At 45.7% G+C, this 20,183-nt stretch overlaps 1 protein-coding gene across 1 annotated transcript in view; it reads left to right on the forward strand.

Annotated features, from left to right (window-relative positions):
* Positions 1 to 2,774: 2,774 nt before the first annotated feature.
* ABTB3 (ankyrin repeat and BTB domain containing 3) overlaps positions 2,775 to 20,183 on the forward strand; it is a 280,098-nt gene continuing 262,689 nt past the window's right edge. Inside the window, exon 1 of the mRNA XM_084617381.1 lies at positions 2,775 to 3,970. Coding sequence (XP_084473507.1) covers positions 2,998 to 3,970 — 973 coding nt within the window. The 5' untranslated portion in view covers positions 2,775 to 2,997. The remainder of the gene's footprint in view (positions 3,971 to 20,183) is intronic.

The following is a 20,183-nucleotide window of genomic DNA, read 5'->3' on the forward strand; positions in this document are numbered from 1 at the left end:
TCACCCTTCATCCTCCAGGTATTGGCATATTGAATGTTTTATCTATTGCTCTAATAGCTTCCCAGGTATCGAGGTCAGGCTGACTGGTCTATAGTTCCCTGGCTCCTCCTTTTTCAGCTTTTTAAAGATGGGCACTATGTTAGCCCTTCCTCTCTTCATTATGGTATTCACTCTAATCCAGAGCTCCCCCATCCTCTGCTTATTCATTATGGCTACTGTGTGAGTTCTGTGGCTTTTAGGGTATCTTTTGAAAATCTATTCTGCCTGACATTTCCTGTTTCAAAGTTGAAAATGCTGTCAAGATATCTCTTGTTTTTCTCACTGTACCTCCCTGAAGTAACAGGGTAAAATCTTTCTAGGTGTTTTCAGGGATGTCATACTTACCCCAACTAGTCTATGTTCTCCTTATAGTTGTATTAATGCCTTTCCTTTAGGAAGTTTATGTTGAAGGCCTGCCAGTTTTTGCTCCCTTGAGAGGGTAAATCTCTTAACTGATGGGCCTTGTCTGCTGAAGAATTATGACTGACTACACTGGCAGGATGAAGAAATGTTTGCTAGCCTTTTATACTTAAAGGGATAGATGTTTGCTGGTGTTTTACGATTAAAGCAATATAACACTTCTGCAGAACAGAAGTATACACTTAGGAGTATATTCTCAGTGTGTTGCATGGGCTCTTTGCCATGTAACTCCCATTAGCAATAACACCCAGCACATGAAGATTAATATATACACCAGTAGGTATAAGTTGTTCATGCACTGTGCAGGAATTTTTAGCTATGCATATGAAACTCTAACCAACATTAATAGGAGTCTCACTTTTCAAATTCTGCCTCATTCTTTGGGGGTTAATTTTAAGAGTTTCTAGGGGGTTCAGAGTACTACTTTTAATTATTTGGAGATTGTTTTCCAGATTGAAACTATGCCTTCTACTACTACATGGCAGTTTGTTTAGTTCTAAATCAAGTTTTTTTTGCCAAGTGCCTTTGTTTTGTTTTTGGAAAATTCAGCAAACCACTGGAATAAAAAGAATGTGAGGGAAATGAAGGAGAGAGAATCCATTTAATCTGTTTGGGAGATAATGTTAACAGGTTCAATAGAAACCTGTTTTATACTTCCCCATTGCTACTTTTTTTTCCTTCAAAAGACACACGTACTGAGGGCCTGATCCAAAGAGTTTAAATTCATGCTTAACGGGACTATTGCTGCCGGAGTAACCCTGTTTTTTGAAGCAGAACTACTTCTGTCCAATCTTAGGTCTTTTGGGCTTTGGGGAACCCTCTCAGAACTGCCTCCAAAATCTTAGGTCTCGACTGTTGGTATTGCCTCCACCACGGGTGATGTAACTGCCATGCCGGCAATGCACAACAAGCGTCAGTGAGTGACACTGACTAAAACAAAGGAAGAGTGGAGAGGTGTATCCTGCCTGGGCAGGGGCCAAACAGAATAGTTCCTGAGCTCAGCAGTTGTCCATATTCACTTAAATGATCTATTCCTTAACCAAAAAGGAAAAAATGATGTTTGGGGGGTGGGGGGGGGGCAGAGAGACTTACACGGGGGTTCTGTGATCAGCTGAGAGGAAAATATCAGGCTTTACAATTTGCCACTGTCTCTCTCACACCACCCACAATCAGCTGTGCATGCTCTAACCTGTAATGGTGCTTGTTGCTCCACGTAATTAAATGGAAGGGAGGCAGTTCACTGGCATAGGTGCAGTCACAAAACCCTTAAGTATCTGTGTTGGTATACGCCCCGCTCAAGGCCGTCCTTACCCGTACGCAGCTGCGTGCTGCTCTAGCCCGAGCTCCGCTTCTTCTCCATGGTCCCCGCCCCCCACTCCACCCCTTCCCCAAAGCCCCAGCTCCGCCTCCCACTCCCCCGAGGACTCACCGGCGGCGGTAAGGGGAGCGAGCCGGCCGCAGCCCGCTCCGCTCCGCTCCCCCGGCTCCCAGCCGCGCCGCCGGTGAATGCTGGGGGGTGGTTTTCCCCCTGCCCCCCAAGGCCGGGAGCCAGGGGAGCAGAGCGGAGCGGGCTGGGGCCGGGTCGCTCCACTTACCGCCGCCCCCTGAGTGCGGGGTCGACCTGGCTGCAGGAAGCGCAGCGACCCGGCCCCAACCCGCTCCGCTCCGCGGGCTAGTGCTGGGGGGTGGTTTCCCCCGAGCCAGCCCCCTGTCCGCCCCGGAGCCCCACACAGCCCCCCGCTAAGGACGGTCCTGGCCCCAGTGGCGGGGAACCAGTGGAGCAGACTAGACCCTTACAAGAACTCGCAGCTGCTGGATCTGTTTTAGGCTGGTTTCTAATTTCTACTACCTGCCAAGGACACGAGCCTGGGATTTCGGCTATCCTTAACCCCACAAATCACTACCCCTTCCTGGAGCTTTCCCTCCTCTGTTTTGGAGAAGCTACATGGCTCCTGTGAGTTCTTTTTCAACAGCAAAGTTCAACCCAAACAAATGACCAGAGAGAGACTTCAAACAAACAAACAAAAAGCACCCCACCCCACCCCCAGGTCCTGGTAAGAGGCCCAGAGCTGTGCGGGCTGCCTGGGGTCCGCGCTCCGGGTCTTGAGTCTCCATGAATTCCAAAGAGTGAAGCTCAACTCCCCCTCCTCCTGCCGCTGGGGAGGAAGTGGTGAAATAATTAGCATATTCCAATGCTATTGGCTCGTTCTCCAGCTGTTTTACATAGGCCCGCCTCTTCCCCCCTCCCCACTCCCTTTTTCGGCTGGCTGCCTGGGTTTTGCAGTATAGGGCTGCCTGCTCGTGCAGTGCGGGGACCGGGGAGCAGCGGCAGCGGGAAGGGAACATTTACACACTTTTATTTTTCCGGCGTTCTTCCGCCGCCCGGCTGGGAGCGGGGCTGCCGAGCCCCTCCGCGGAGCTGACCCGGTGCGTGGGCCGGGAAGAGGCTTTGGAAGGCCCAGCAAAGTGGCGAGTGGGCTCTGTCTCGTCTTTCCATTCCCCCCCTGGTTTCCTGCGGGTGCAGCATGAAGTGCAGCTATGGCAAGGCGAGGTAAGACAGTGGTGAGGACGCTGGAAGATTTGACCCTGGATTCTGGTTATGGTGGTGCTGCGGACTCAGTCCGGTCCTCCAACTTGTCCCTGTGCTGTTCGGATTCCCACCCGGCTTACCCCTATGGAGGAAACGGCTGGCAGCATCTAGCTGACTCCATGCACAGTAGACACAACAGCTTTGACACTGTCAACACGGTCCTAGTGGAAGACTCCGAGGTGCTGGACTGCTCGGGGCAGCAGTGCTCCAGGCTGCTGCCTGACCTTGAGGAGGTCCCCTGGAGTCTGGAGGAGGTGGAGGCGCTGCTCCTGCTGCGGCACCGGGAGCCCCGCGGGCCGGCGGCCAGCCCCGCCAGAGATGCCCTGGCCAAGCTCTCCACCTTGGTCAGCCGGGCGCTGATCCGAATTGCCAAGGAGGCTCAGCGGCTGAGCCTGCGGTTTGCCAAGTGCACCAAGTACGAGATCCAGAGCGCCATGGAGATCGTCCTGGACTGGACGCTGGCCTCCAGCTGCACGGCGGCCGCCCTGGGCGCCCTCTCCCTCTACAACATGAGCGGCAGCGGCGGGGACCGCTTCAGCCGGGGCAAATCCACCCGCTGCGGGCTCACCTTCTCGGTGGGCAAGTTCTACCGCTGGATGGTGGACAGCCGGGTGGCCGTGCGCATCCACGAGCACGCCGCCATCTACCTGACCGCCTGCCTGGAGAGCCTCTTCCGAGACATCTACGGGCGGGTGATGGCGGGGGGCAGCGCCTCGGCCCACCCGCACCCCAGCCGGGGCTCGGGCTCGGGCTCCGGCTCGGCCCCCGCCGCTGGCGCGGAGAAGGACAAGGAGGGCGGCGGCGGCGGCGAAGCGCCCAAGTTTACGGTGGAGTCTCTGGAGCAGACCGTCAACAACGACGCGGAGCTGTGGGGCTTGCTGCAGCCCTACCAGCACCTCGTCTGCGGGAAGAACGCCAGCGGTGAGTGCGCGGGCTGTGCCCACCTGTGGGGCCCGGGGCGGGGTGTTAGGGGCTGCCCCCCGCTCCCCGCGTGCCCTCCTGTGAGTGTGTGTGGGGGGGCTTTAGGGGCTGCCCCCCTCCCCACGTGCCTTCCTGTGTGTTTGTGGGGGGGGCGTGTGAGGGGCTGCCCCCCTGCCCTCCTGTTTGTGTAAGGGTGGGGGGGGGTGTTGGGGCTGCCCCCCTCCCCACGTGCCCTCCTGTGGGGCCGAGTTAGGGGCTGCAGCCCTCCCCGTGTTGCCCACCTGTGGGGCCAGGAGCGAGAGGGCCATGGTGTGCAGCCTTCCCCGTGTTGCCCACCTGTGGGGCCAGGAGCGAGAGGGTCATGGTGTGCAGCCTTCCCCGTGTTGCCCACCTGTGGGGCCAGGGTCGGGTGGCGGGCCTGGTGTGCTGCCCACTCGGTCTCAGTGCAGCGGGAGGGGGACGGAGGGGTCTAGTCTGTGACCACCTGGACTGCCAGCGGGGAGGGGGCCCCGGCCACCTAGGCCGTTCTTGTGCCCCTCGAAGTTTGCGCTGGGAGCAGACTGTGTGGCGAGTATTGTCGGGAAACCCAGCCTCAAATGCGCGCGAATGCTGCGCATTTTGACCCCCCCCCTTTTTTTTATTTGGATGAAGTATCAGCTGTAGCCGACCAACCAAAAATCCCTTCTGCGACCCGCAGCCGCTGGCGGGCGTGGGGCCCCCTCACTGCGCCCAGACCCGCATACTTTGCGCGCAGGCCCCGGGAGCCGCAGTTTTGCGCATCCGGAGTGGGAAGGCTGGTCCGGGAAGCCAGGACTCCCTCTCGGGAAGGGCTGAGCACCTGTAGTGAGTGGGAGCTGCGGATGCTCAGCATCTCCCAGGATCTGGCCCTTGTGGAGCATCGAGAGCCTACACACCCCCGGCACATCTAGGGAGCGCAGATGGCTGCACATAGCTACCCTGCAAAGCCCCATCCTGCAGCCCTTCGGGTCTCAACTCCAGCCGGAGAAGTGCGCCCCCCGGAGGGTTGCAAGCTCAGGCTGAGGCTGTTTGGTAATTACCCTGCTGGCTGCTGCCCTCCCGCTTGCTGCGCCTTCTGCAGGTCGAGCTGGAGGTGTTTTCCACCCTATTGTGTCGGATCGGCTTTTACTCCATGTACATTTGGTGTCAAGCCCTTTCTACCTTGAATACAGAATTTTAGCAGGACACGAGGAGACTGTAAATCGGGGCTAGAAAGAGCCTTCATCGTGCACTCTTCCCCCCCTCCCCCCCGCCATCTGTATGGAGTACCATGCCGCAAGTGTCTGCGGCGGGCTAAGGTTTCAGTCCGACAGAGCTGGGGGGAGAGAGGTGTGTGGGTGGAAGAGGCACAGGTCCTTCTGCATCACAAAAAACGAGCGTCCGATCTCATTAAGGGTGGCGGGGAGCTGTCAGACAGCCCCGTGTTGCTCTCTTGGGGGTTCAGCGCTACGGTACCATATGGATGTGTGCGTCTCCGCTGCAGCCTGTCGCCAGCACAATGGAGACTGGAGAGGGGGTGGGAAGAGGGTCTTGGTGGCATTTTTGGGCATTATTTACAATGACATCCCTAATTAACTTTCTGGCATCACGACTGATGGGTTGATTGAGCGGCTTGTGTATGTGTGTGTGGGGGGGTTGTTTTGTTTTTCTTTTTTCTTTCTTTTTTTTTTAGGGGCTTCTCAAAATGGTTGGGTTTGAGCGACGCTTGAGTTGTAGACACACACTTCAAAGCTTCAGTTTTCCACAGGAAATGGTACAAGCGTAACTGAACACTGGAAAATGAAATAAAACTTTATTTCATATGCGGTGGTTTGACCAGAGACTGCGTGGTTGGAGCTCAGATGCAGTCTTTCTGGGCAGATTTCATTCATGTTGCTGCTTGTTTACTGAAAGCTTGACACAGATGCAACACAATGATGCATCAACTTCCTGGGGATTTTTTTTATTTTTATTTTTTATTTTTTTAGGAGGTGTCCAGCGTTTTAAAGGTTTAGCTTTCATTTAATAAAACCCCGGTCCCTGGAATTGAAATTTCTTCTATTGTCAGCTAACCTATATTCATAGCTTTAGGGAAAATGCAACAAACCTATGATATGTTTAGTGGGCTCAAACTGAAATTGTTTTTCTCTTTTACTCACACTCTTTATTAACCTAAAGGAAAATATGTATACAGTTGAGATGTAAAATACTGTTTTGAAAACAAGAAACTGAGTTCAGCTTTTGTCATATCTATAATTTAACTCTAAGTTACTATAGCCCAACCATTGCTTTATGCATGATTACCTGTTCTGAGACATCCTTTCTGCCAGAAAGGATCTAGAGGGGTACAATACAGAGGGAAAACAAGGGGTAGATCCCCAGCTGGTGTAAATTGTCAGAGCTGCATCTGTGTCAGCTTTCCATTATGGACCACCTCCACAAACTGATCTGCCCTAAGAGCTTTATTTAGCCTTAAATCAGAATTTCTTTGCTGTTGATGGGTTGTGTCTCATGATCCTTATGCTTTATTTTAACACAGTTTGTGTGTTCTCATGGGTTCTCTCTAATGGTGTTACTGCCATGTTTTTTCCTTTAGTCACATTATTGTGCCTGTATGTTTCAGATGGCACCATTTTTCATTTCTGATGTTGCAGTATTGTCCTTACAGACCTGTATTTAGTCTTTCATTTTGTAACTCCCATTGTAGCACCTCTGTGGATTTAAATTAACTTCATTCATGACCCTCATTCATCTCCTTTTCTGACTTTATTTGAGTTTTTCATCTCTATTTTGTTTGTTGCTTTACCTAGCATTACCTCATTTGTGGCTCAGTCCTGAGTTAAGCAAAACTCTCTGCCATCAGTTGGAATCTTGCCTGAGTAAAGGTGCTAGGATCAGACCTTAACTAGTTCATCTTGCTTTTGCCTTGCCTCTTCCTCTAGGCTCCATCCCCCGCATCTCAGTCCTCTACATGTAAATGACTTATTTCTTTATAGTCTTATAATTTACACTTTGGTATACTATCTTATATTTAGTGGAGATTTTGAATGTGCAAGGAATGCAGAATCAGGCCCCATGGTGATACAGGATATCTTTTATTTTCGTCGAATCATAGAAATGTAGGGCTGGAAGAGACCTTGGGAGACCAAGCTCCCTGTGCTGAGGCTGAGGCAGGACCAAGTAAACCTAGACCATCCCTGGCAGGTGTTTGTCCAACCTGTTCTTAAAAAAACTCCAATAATGGGGATTCCACAACCTTCCTTGGAAGCCTGTTCCAGAACTTAACTACCTTTATGGTTACCAAGTTTTTCCTAATATCTAACCTACATCTCCCTTGTTGCAGATTAGGCACATTACTTGTTTTATCTTTAGGGGACATGGAGAAAAACTGATCTCTGTCCTCTATAACAGCTCTTAACGTATTTGAAGATTGTTATTAGGTCCCCGCTTAGTCGTCTTTTCTCAAAAAACTGGGCATGTTTAGTCTTAACCTTTCCTCATAGGTCAGGTTTTCTAAACCTTTTGTTATTTTTGTTGCTCTCCTCTGGACTCTCTCCAATTTATCCACATTTTCCCTAAAGTGTATTGCTCAGAATTGGACACAGTACTGCAGCTAAGGCCTCACCAGTGCCGAACAGTGGGACAATTACCTCCTGTGTGTTACATATAACACTACATGCATCACATTGTTCACTCACATTCAATTCGTGATCCGCTATAACTCCCAGATCCTTTTCAGTTGTACTACCCCTGAGGCAGTTATTCTCTGTTTTGTAGCTATGCGTTTAATTTTTCTTACCTAAGTTAAGTACTTTGCACTTACCTTTATTAAATTTCATTGTGTTGATTTCAGACTAATTATCTAATTTGCGATGTCATTTTGAATTTTATTCCTGTCCTCCAAGTGCTTGCAAACCCTCTGAGTTTGAGATTATGGGCAAATTTTGTAAGCATGCTCTCCACTCCCTTATCCAAGTCATTAATTAAAACATTGAATAATACAGGAGTCAGGACTGGCCTCTTTGGGACCCCACTAAATATACCCTCCCAGTTTAACTGTGAACCATTGATAAATACTCATTGAGTACAGTCTTTCAACCAGTTTTTCACCCATTTTATAGTAATTTCATCCAGATCACGTTTCCCTAGTTTGCTTATGAGATTGTCCTGTGGAACTGTGTCAAATGCCTTACTAAAATAAAAAATGTCATGTCATAGGTATTAAATCAGTTATTAGCTCTCATTCCCTGCTAAATAGAGGAACTACACTTTCCTTCATCTTTCTTTTGCTCCTAATTTATTTGAAAAACCTCTTCTTATTGCCTTGTATGTCCCTTACTAGGTGTAACTCATTTTGTGCCTTTGCCTTTCTGATTTATCCCTATATGCTTATGTTATTCTTCTGTACTCCTTCTGATTTATTTCAAGTGCTCACTATGTGCTCGGAGCATTTTCACAACAATTAGTTATAAATGCTAAAATGATTACATTCTCCTCCCCCACCTCTCAAAGATTTGTTTAGTTTATTTACTGATATAGCCCCATCACCATAATATCTAAGTGTCTCACAATCATTCAGGAATTTATCCTCACAATAATTCTATAAGGGAGGGAAATATGATCTCTATTTCACAGATGTGGAACAGAGAGATTCACGTGATTTGTCCAAAGTTGTACAGCAAGCTTATGGTAGGAGCCAAGAACTTCTGAAGCCACATCACTTGGTCCCCCTGTTCAGTGGCATAACCAGAAGACCATCCTTCCTCTGTACTCGCTGTGACGTTATTGACTTGAACTGGGACCTTATAGAACATTGTTGCAACCGCATCTTGTATAAAGGGGGTCAAATAAGGTGTCTAAAGACAAGGTTATGGTTTGCTGGTTATGATTATGCTATCTGCATGCATGGATCATTTTTGTATTTAAAGTTAGGGTATGTCTACACTTACCATTTAAAGCACAAAAAGTCCCTTTTTTGCGCTAAAACTGTGGGAGCATCTACACTTGTTAATGACTTTTTGTGGTGAAACTCAGAAGTTTCACTGCAAAAAGAAAAACACCTTCACGGGAGGCATACAGCTCTTACTACTGTTCTTTTTGCGCTGCTGTGAAAGTGAAGACGTGTTCTAGCAGTGTGAACCACTCTTTGGCCTTCGGAGGATATCCCACAGTTCTAAAAGTGACCACTCTGGCCAACATCTCCGCTGCTCTGATTCATGGACGTCTGCTCCTTCCCCTGTAAGCCCCGGGAAGCCCCCCGGCTCCAGCTTTTTTACTTCACCAAGCGGCGGAGGAAAAAAACAAAATAAAAACCAAGCCCAGTTGAGCTGCCACCGAAGTCCTGCTGAAGAGGAACCTCAGGGCCCACCGCCGAAGACCCAGACGTGCCGCCCTGATGACGGACGGAGTGCTGCCCCTTTCTATTGGCCGCCCCAGGCACCTGCTTCCTTCGCTGGTGCTTGGAACCGGCCCTGGCTGCCCTGCAGCACTGCTCTTATCGGGGATGGAAGTGCTGGTAGTGTAAACGCTCTCTGACGCCTGAGGAATTGAGTGAGTACACAAACCAGCACTTTACTTTCACTGGTTCCCTATCACTGGTGAAATTTACAGCGCAAAAACTCTGAGTGTAGACATACCCTTATAATTATTGGTTCTATACTGTCTGTATTTCAAACTTATGCTATGCTTCTGGGTGACATCCCAGACAAATTGGTGTCAGCTGTGCCTCGCCTGCTTGATGGTCCATTAAGGAACATCGGCTATACAACTGACCCATTGAAAGAGGGCAGATATACCTTGTGACTCAGCAAGGTATGCAGGGACATGCCTATGGACAGAACTCTGAGGTTTTTTTTCTTGCCATGTGCCCAAATACTTGTCTTTGGAACAAAGAAAGAGAGGCCACATGACAAGAGACTATAAAAGACTGCTGCAGCTCCTCCATCTTGTCTTCAATCCTGCTTCATACCTCTGGAGGGACTTTGCTACAAACTGAAGCTTTGAACAAAGGACTGAATGACCCATCCCAGCTGTAGATGTACTCCAGAGACTGGATTTGAGCCTGCAGTTTATTCTATCATTGCTACAAGCCTGAAGCAAGAACTTTGCCATTACTGTATGTAGTTGATTCCATTTAACCAATTCTAGCTCTCATCTATATCTTTTTCCTTTTATGAATAAACAGCGTGATTTGAGGGTAAGATCTGATTTGTATATTGACCTGGGTCTGGGGCTTGGTCCTTTGGGATCAGGAGAATCTTTTTTCGTTTACTGGGGTATTGGTTTTCATATCTATTCACTCCATAACGAGTGGCACTGGTGGTGATACTGGGAAACTGGAGTGTCTAAGGGAATTGCTTGTGTGACTTGTGGTTAGCCAGTGGGGTAAAACCAAAGTCTTCTCTGTTTGGCTGTTTTGGTGTGCCTTAGAGGTGAAAAAAACCCAGCCTTGCACTGTAACTGCCCTGCTTGAAGCAATTCATCCTGAATTGGCACTCTCAGTGAGGTCCCACCAAGGGCAGCATCGTTACACTCACCACTTGACTTACAACCATAACAACAGTTGGGTACCAGTCTACCCTCTCCAAATGCCCAGGAGATAATGTAGGGCAGGGGTGGCCAACCTGAGCCTGAGAAGGAGCCAGAATTTACCAATGTACATTGCCAAAGAACCACACTAATACATAAGCAGCCCCCTATTGGCTCCCCCACTCCCGCTCCCAGCACCTCCCACCCAACTGCAGCCGGCTGATCACCTCCCTGCACCTCCTGATCAGCTGTTTTGTGGCGTTCAGGAGGCTCTGGGGGCAAGGGGGAGGAGTGAGGGCATGGCAGGCACAAGGGAGGTGCAGAAAGGGGTGGACTGGAGGCAGGGCCTGTGGCAGAGCCAGGGGTTGAGCAGGGAGCACACTGGAAAGTTGGTGTCTGTAGCTCCAGCCCTGGAGTCGGCGCCTCTACAAGGAGCCGCATGTTAACTGCTGAAGAGCCGCCTGTGGCTCCAGAGTCACAGGTTGGCCACCCCTGATGTAGGGTATATCGTGTGTGAATGTTTCATAAATTGAGGCCCCAATTATACTGTCAGTGGCATGTGAACAACAGTTACACATGCATGGATCTGTGTGGGAGTAACAAATGCATGGAATAGTCCACCAGACCCTGATCGAAGCCAATTCCAGAGTCAGGGACCCCTTGTGGGGAACACCTTACCAGCAGACCCAAGCCATGTGAATTGGGGGACTCCAGACTTAGTGCCTTTGCTGATTGCAACTGTGGCAGTACCACTCAAGGAGGGAGGAAGCCTCTGTGGCAGGCAGATCTCAAATCATTTAGGGTTTTATAGGTGCAAGTCCACACCTTAAATTTCACCTGGAAACAAAACAGACAACCAGTGAAGATCACAGAACACCAATGTTTCTTCTTGCAAGAGGCTTGCTTGGATATCAAATTCTGCATCTGAATATGGAATGGTTGCAAGCTGTGAGGCTGTTTTAAACTCTAAGGGGGGATGGAAGTGGTGGAAAATTGGCCTCAGGATTGGAGAGTCACAAATGACTCTTCCATGGCATTCCCCAGTCAGCTGTGCCCAGTGTTTACTTGCCACATCTGAGGATCCAACCCAGTATTTTTAGCCATAGTTAGATCCTCAGCAGCTCCTGGATGTCCTAACACTATTTGTGTTACAAAATAACCTTCTACCAATTGTGGTCACACCCCTTGAGTCATGGTGGCTGATATAGTCCTTGCCAGTTCTTCTATTTACTTCTTCTGCCAATTGTTTCCTCCAATCCACTAGCCTTGTCGGGATTGAGTTCAGACAGCTACCTTCACCCAAGCAAACCCTGATCTTATACACTGGCTCATTCATTGCAGTGCACTGCTGGGTGAGAAATAATGGAGAGATGGACTACATTGTAGCCTCCTCACTAACCTCAAATACATATATTTTACAGAAGAGGTGACAAAATGGAACCCTGCGGTTCCCACAACAGAACCATTGGGGTAAATATGTACTGCCCCAAACTGCCCTCTGCAATTGCAGCTGAGTTAATTTCTAGTTCTGTATTGCAACCCAATTACCTCAGAATTACTCTGTATTTTTTCTGGACAACTAGAGGTTTTAATTTAATGGCTGAGTGAAAATTAACAACTTTACATCTGGCCTCTGGGATTTTGTTGGTACACAAATTTAAAAGCTCCATCAAACATTACACTTGTTGTACTTCATAGTATGCGCACATATGTTAAATTATTTTCCTTGGAATAGTGGGAAGAAAATATTGAAGATTCAGTAAAAGGCAGTAAAAAGTCTTTCTTCCCTCCCTCCCTCTGAAGTCAGTGGAAAGGATCTCACTGACTTGATGGGCCTTGGATCAGGCATTTACTGTGCAACATAGGAACCAAGGCCTTTATTTTCCATTTTCATAGGAAAACTCAAGGGAGGGGTAAAAATAGCCCAGTATTATCTAGGCTCCATCTGAACTAAACTGAGGATTGGTATTAGCTTTAGCCTATAGTATAATATATAGGGAATGGGTAGTAGTTTAGAAGCCCTCTAGTGTGTCTCCCTGTCTTCTATTGCAGAAGTCAATAGATCAGAGGTGGGCAAACTTTTTGGCCCGAGGGCCACATTGGGCTTGCGAAACTGTATGAAGGGCTGGGTAGGGAAGGCTGTGCCTCCCCAAACAGCCTGGCCCCCGCCCCCCACTTCCCGCACCCTGACTGCCCCCCTCAGAACCCCTGACCCATCCAACCCCCCCTGCTGATTGTCCCCTGACCGCCCCATCCTGGGACCCCCACCCCTAACTGCCCCACTGGGACCCCACCCCCTATCCAACCGCCCCCCCGCTCCTGTCCCCTGAGTGCCCCCCGACCCCTATCCAACGCCCCTTGTTTCCGTCCCCAGACTGCCCCCCTGACAGCCCCCCCCTCCTCCCCGGACTCCCATGCCTATCCAATATATGTATTTATGTAGCTAAGCCTTGTTTCCTTGTAGTTATTAAATGCAGCTATTTATGTGGCTTCTTTATATTCTTAATGTTGCATAGAGATCAAAGACAGCAAATTGAAGAAAAACTGGGGTTAGGATGGGATTGGCTAATATGTGTTAACGAGCCCTGATCTAACATTTGACCTATTTTCCTAATCTAGACAAACTCTCTGGAGACTGAAAAGCAGATCACAGACAATAGTAAACTTGTGTAGTTTAACTAGACATGTTAAGGTTTAAAATGATTATATAAATAAGGTATTATCTGGTTCAATTGTAAATGCTTTGTTATTGTCTCTGTTGTATTGCTTCCGGTATTGCCATTAAGATATTAAGGGTGTAGGTGCATTGTAAAAATAAATCTGAAACTCCGTTTGACCTACCATCTAATGTGACATCAGAATATTTAGGGACAGATAAAAGACCAGTCTTGACTAACAGGCCTTTTCTTTTTCCTTGCTTTTAATTCCAATTCCACCATCATAGTTTTTTTTCCCCATGCTGCAGTATCCTCCTCATTTGCTAGGAAAAAACCTAAGCATCTTTTGGACTTATTTATACTCCTCGTTTCAGATAGTCTCCTGTTACCTTTTTCCCTGCATATGTTTCCTTCTACTTGAGTTCCGTATTCAGAGGCTGGAATTTGTAGTGGGATAATGTATGACTCCCACTTTTCTTATGTCCTCTTTATCAACAGCTCCTGTATGAAAAATCCCACTGCTGTGCTCCCATTGATCTCCATAGGGAAGTAGCTCTGAATTCTAATGATGGCAATGTAAAGGTCAACATTAACTCTGTCACTGCTGATTTTTTTAATAGAAACATCCAGCTGCTTTGGATTGTGGACTTAGTTTAAATAAAGTACTAGTGCTGTTTCCCTCCAATCTTGCTCTCCACGTCTTGCATCAGCACCTACTCGCACTCCTCCTCTCTTCCCACCTTCAGCACCTTTCCAATTCCTTCCACTTACACCATCACCAGTACCAGGTCATATTCTCACACCCAGTCCCAGCACCACACTGAACTCACAACCTCACCACCAGTGCATTTCTCCATACATCACTTTACGGCACGCCTCTGCATGTGGAAGGTTTCAACTGAGGAAAGAATATTAGAAAAACAATCACATGCAGAATATTTTTTCCCCTTTGGTTTTTTCCGCATTCTGTTTCTGGCCAAAAGAGATTAATTCAGCCTATCGTGTAATGATCTATAAATATAATTACCATGCAGCCAATACATATTTCAAGATTTTTAAAATGTACAGATGCAGTCAAAAGTAAACTAAATATAGTCTGCATAATTGGTTACATGTACTGTTACTTCACCGGAGGTGTTCAATTGAACCATCTGAAAAGGCGTACTTTCCACAGAAGTATATCAGCTGAAGCATCAAATCTGAAAACTGCTTCTATGCTTGTCTTTCATGTATTCCTGAGAAGACATATTCTTTAGCAGTGGGACAAGCTTGCTTGATTTTTGTTTGATAGTTACATTTCTTTAAATTTGCCATGATTTCCACCCCCCCCCCCCAAAAGAATGGAGAAATCTTGGTGTTGTGGGCTCAGAAAAACATAATTTGGTGTATAATCGCTCATTATACATTCTGTAAAGTCAAACTAGTTTTCTGTGAAATTAGAGGTAGGAGATTATTGAACAAATGCAATGAATCAATGAGAGGCTTGGTTTATTTTCACATGGGTAAAATGAGGTGAGGTATATGTTATTACAGCAGCTTGGAAACAAGGAGCCATTATGTATGTTTGTCAGTTTAGTAGAATGTATGTATAACAAACACCTACTGTAGTAGCTTGCTGAGGTGCTGGAGACTTGCTTTAGTTTTATTTTAATAAACATTTCACTTTGAATTGACTTGGTGTTTAATTGTGTTTTGAAGTGTATTCACACTTGGATTGGAATCCGTGAATTCTTAAATATTGGGTCTAGATTTCCTTTCCACAATGGCTTCTGGGTTATGAACAAGGCATGCAACATCGTCCACATTTGGTTTTGTTGTTAGTGTGTTTAAAGAGGCTTCCTAATTCTAGCAACATTGATTTAAAGACCATCCGGGCAAATACCCTCAGACATGCACATGTGGCTCCCATTGGTTTCTGAGGCAGCTACATATGCATGTCCAAGGCCAGAATTTAGCTTTAACAAATCAAGAGAGGTGGGACTTCTTGTCACTGTCATTAGAGTGGTGTCAATCATGCTGCTGTTGCCATTCTTTTGCTTTTATTTTGATTCATGCACTCACTCCATACTAAGCAGCACCTGTGCTTTGCTCTAATTGCTCCTGGACACATTTTGAAAAGTTATAATAATAGACTACTCCAGTAACACCCTGTTCAACTGATAACAAGCATATATTATAACCTAGCAGTTGCAAACATGTTTAAGATCTTTACAAACTCCCACCAGAGTTCTCCTAGCACCTGGCAGTTTGGGAAAAGAAATGAGCCTTTGTAATATCATTTAAAGGTTGATTTTTGTAAAACAGGGACAATTTCAGATGGGAATAAGGATCAGAGCAAATTTCAAGGCTGAGGGACCCACAGAGAGAGGAGAGCTCCTCTCTCTGCGGCAGAGCCGCAAAGGGAGGCTTTCAGACAAGTAGGTTCTGGGCTATTTAGAGCCAGTTAAGTATACTGTGTTAATGTCATTCAGTCAAGATTACCTGTTTGTTAAACATCCTGGGCCATTTTGGTAACACGGAGTAAATCTGTAATAAATCCATTGGACCAAATTCTGTCATCCTTAATTGACTTCAGTGGGAGTATTGTTCGATTTAAGGACTATATAATTTGACCCTGACTTCATTGGCATTAGTCCAGACTGAATTCAGAATTTGGATCTTTATATACTTACAGTTGAGTCAATAGATATTTTCAGTAATTCTGACTTTTTTAAAAAAAAATATCCTAAAATACGGAAGCAGAAGAAACAAACACTGAATTCTTCTAGTGGTTGGTGGATGAAAACAAAGTTCTAATGTAGGGTCTGTGCTGCAAGTTTTGTTTGAAGTTGGAGTGTCAGCTAGGAGTTAGTGAGTGTAACTGAGCCAGGAAGGAGGGGGAATACTCTGAGGCTGGCAAATTCAGGGTCTGATCCTATAGACTTTACTTATGTGAGCATTCCCATTGATTTTACTGGAATTATTTCCATAATAGTAGCAGAACTGGGCTCTAAATGATCAGAGAAAAGGGAATTCCAGAGGAAATTAAAGAAGGGGGCCACAGGACCCTTTCAAAGGAACAGAGAATCTGAATGAATTGTCCATGAACAGAGGGGAGAGGTAAATAACCCTGGGAGAGTGTCCGGGTATTTAAAGGTACTATGCTTTTAAATCCCATTACTGTAAAATCTTGCTTACCCAGATGTAACCAGGAGGGTAGGGTGGAGAGGCGTCTCAGCAATGGCTACAGTGAATAAACTTGAATGGTCCTGAAGAATCCTCCAATTATCAATTTAATTGATCCTTTACTGGATAGTAGGGAGTTCTGGATATAGTGCCTTTTATGTATTGTATTTGGCTATGTTGCAGTGTATTTAGGCTGTGGAGCCAAGCACCATGATCTTAACTACGCAAAGGCTTGCAAATAGGAACCAAGCACAAGAATGAAGGGGAGAGATAATGGAGCCTTCTGTAGGGAAGGAAGCAGGGACTAAATGCTCCTGCTTCTCTGGGACCTGGAAACGGAAGAGCTGGTAAGAATAAGCCCCTGACTGAGGAGGCATTTTCAAGTATCTGAGAGACTGTGTGAGACTTACAAATTCTTCAGCTGGAGGGTACTGAATTTTTCGCCAAAAGGAGGAACATTAGAGGTGAGATTCATCTCAGATGGTTGACCGCAATAAGCAGTGCAGAGAAAGCTGGGAAGCTTTTACAACATTGCATACAATAGTTTCCAACATATCACAGAAATGAATAACTTTACTGAAGCATATGAGTTATTCTTTTGAGGCTTGTTGCAAAATGAATGAAAATAGTAAGAGCTAGATTTTGTTCTCAGAAAAGCTATTATTTCAGTTGATGTCTATAAATTAACTGTTATAAACATCAATATTTGTTAACATTTTCCTAGGGCTATTTGTTTTTTCACTTCTCTAAAGCAGATTTTCTGTAAAGCTACACATACAATATATTCCAAATGTACTGTATATGAACCCTATCCTCACTTGGGCTAAATTTCCATTGACTTCAGTGGGAATGTTGTCTGTGTAGGGACAGCAGGATTTAGCTCCAGTATTGGATAATAAATTAAAGAGACAGTCAAATTTTAGCCCCAAATTTAGATTTTGTAAAAATAAACTTTTATAAAACCTCAAGATTAGTAATAAAGTTGACATGAAAATTGTTTTTAATTCCAACAAATAGGGCTCTTTGCAGTGTTGTTGTGAACTCAACATTGTGCTAAAAACTGTGAAGTGAAACTGACTAGAAATGGAATGCAAAGCACACTGAAACTGCCTCACCTATTTTCACTGGCCAATTTAGGAAACATTACAGATAATCAGGCAGGACATATTTTGGGCAGTAAATTAGATTTTAAAAATAAAAGTTCAGTTTTAGTGATCTGGCATGTTCTTAGTAAGAACAATGGATTTTTTAAAAATCCGATGTTTTTTTTTAACCTACAAGAAATGACAAAAAAAAAAAAACCAAACAAAAAAGAAACCCTAGTTAGGGACCTGCCATAATTTTATATTGCTATCAATTTATAATCCAGAATTCCTGTGTATTACTATACTCACAAAATGTTGCCTTTGGTTAGGTTTGGCTAGTGACAACAATCCTAGGAGCTGATAAATATAGAAACTGACTCTAGGAATGTTCAAAATATTTTTATTGCTTGCAGTACCTAACCTAGATAATATTCATAGACTCATAAAAATGTAGGACTGGAAGGGACTCAATAGGTCATCTATTCCAGTGCCCTGCCATGAGGCAGGACTAAGTACTATTTAGACCATCCCTGACAGGTGTTTGTCTATCCTAGTCTTTAAAACCTCCAGTGCTTAACTACCCTCACAGTTAGGAAGTTTTTCCTAATGTCTAACCTAAATCTCCCATGCTGCAGTTTAAGGCCATTACTTCTTGTCCTGTCCTCAGTGGATAAACCAAACAATTTATCACTCTCCTATTTATAACAAACTTTTTTATACTTGAAGACTGTTACGTTCCCCCTCAGTCTTCTCCAAACTAAACAAACCTAATTTTGTCAATCTTTCCTCAGCGGTAATATTTTCTAGACTTTTAATCATTTTTATTTTTCTCCTCTGGACTTTCTTCAGTTTGTTTGCATCTCTCCCAAAGTGTAATGCCCAGAACTGGACACAGTACTCTAGTTGAGGCCTTATCAGTGCTGAGCAGAGTATAAGAATGAATTTTTGTGTCTTGCTTACAACACTCCTGCTAGTACATCCCAGAATGATGTTTGCTCTTTTTGCAACAGTATTACATTGCTGATTCATATTTAGTTTGTGATCCACTATAACCCCCAGATCCTTTTCTGCAGCACTACTGCCTAGGCAGTCATTTCCCATTTTGTATTTGTGCAAAGTGGAGTACTTTGCATTTGTCTTTACTGAATTTCATCCTCTTTACTTCAGGTCATTTGTCCAGTTTGTCAAGATCATTTTGAATTCTAATCCTGCTCTCCAAAGCGCTTTCAGCTGCTCTCTGTTTGGTATTGTCTGCAGACTTTATAAGTGTACTCTCTGTGCCATTATCCGTATCATAAGATATTGAACAAATCCCTGTTGACTGTTAACTTCCACCTAGAGAGTGATTTGTGAACTACAGATAAGGTAACCAGAAAACCTTAAAATATTTAGTCTTTGAGCTTGGGAAGAAATAACAAACTTCTCATAAGATAAAGAATTCTGAACTTCCTTAGCAGGATTGTTCCAGCCAAAAGCTGGAAATCACTGTAGGTAGTTCAGTGAAGCCATCTGCCTAATGCATGCTAGCAATTAAAGCAGGATGCTTGAATGTTTTTATTAAAAGATTAACTATAAAATGGAAAATATAATAGTAACATTATGGGCCAAATCCTGTTCCCCTTAATCATACAAATAGCATAATTGATTTCTAGCAAGGATAGGCTCTCACCCTTGTTGAATGCACATATGAAGCCATTGGTGGGGTTTCTAAGGAGGCATGGGCTGTGATTTAGTCAACTTCCTGAGGACTTTCAGCTCTATGCCTCAGTCACTTCCAGCCAGTGGAATGCGTACCTACTGGAGACTAAAGGACTAGCTGGCCGAAGTTGTGTCCAGAAGAGATTTAGTTGATGATAGTGGATTGGAGAAAGAGACCAGATTACTTGGGTTAGCAGGATTTTATTGTCACCTTGATTACAGGTATCACCTATTTGCTACATTCATCATTGTGTCACATGCTGGGTTGCTCCTGGATGCATGGGTAGTGGCTGAGTCCCAGAGCACTTTTCTTTCATCTGTGGTAGGCACAAAGAGTGCAGCCTTGCTACAACTATCCATGCCTTTTGTCACCTCAGGATTAGGTTACTGTAATGCACTCTACCTCAGGCTATGTATCGAGACCATTTGGGAATTGAATCAGAATGTGGCTGCCTGCTTATTAGCTGTGTGTCATGCAGACAGCAGTTTACGCCAGTGCTCCACAATCTGCACTGGCTACAAACTGGTGTCTGGTGGAGTTCAAGGTGTTGTTTTAATTTACACAATCCAAAAGAGCTGCGATAGCTGTGATTGAGGGAGCCCCAGCTCAAACCCCTCCCTTAGTTTGAATGAGAGGGGGCTTTGCCATTGCTCCCTCCCTTGGTCCACTAGAGTCTGGATTTGTGAAGCCTCTGCGAATACTGTAAAGCTATCCATATGTGGGAAGAAGGGGCTTGATTGGTTGAGGATGTGATGGGTTTGTTACTGCTGCTGGGTGGGTGATCTGACAAGGGCAGTCTTATGGAATGATCTGATGTTGTTGACCTGAAAGGTATATGACTATTCATAGAATCATCATAGAATCATAGGACTGGAAGGGACCTTGAGCGGTCATCTAATCCAGTCCCCTGCACTCAAGGCAGGACTAAGTATTATCTAGACCATCCCTGAAAGGTGTTTGTCCAACCTGCTCTTAAAAATCTCCAATGATGGAGATTCCACAACCTCCCTAGGCAATTTATTCCAGTGTTTAACCACCCTGACAGTTAAGAAGTTTTTCCTAATGTCCAACCTAAATCTCCC

This window comes from Lepidochelys olivacea (genome assembly GCF_965140295.1).
Source record: "Lepidochelys olivacea isolate rLepOli2 genome assembly, chromosome: 1".
Classification (NCBI taxonomy): domain Eukaryota; kingdom Metazoa; phylum Chordata; order Testudines; family Cheloniidae; genus Lepidochelys; species Lepidochelys olivacea.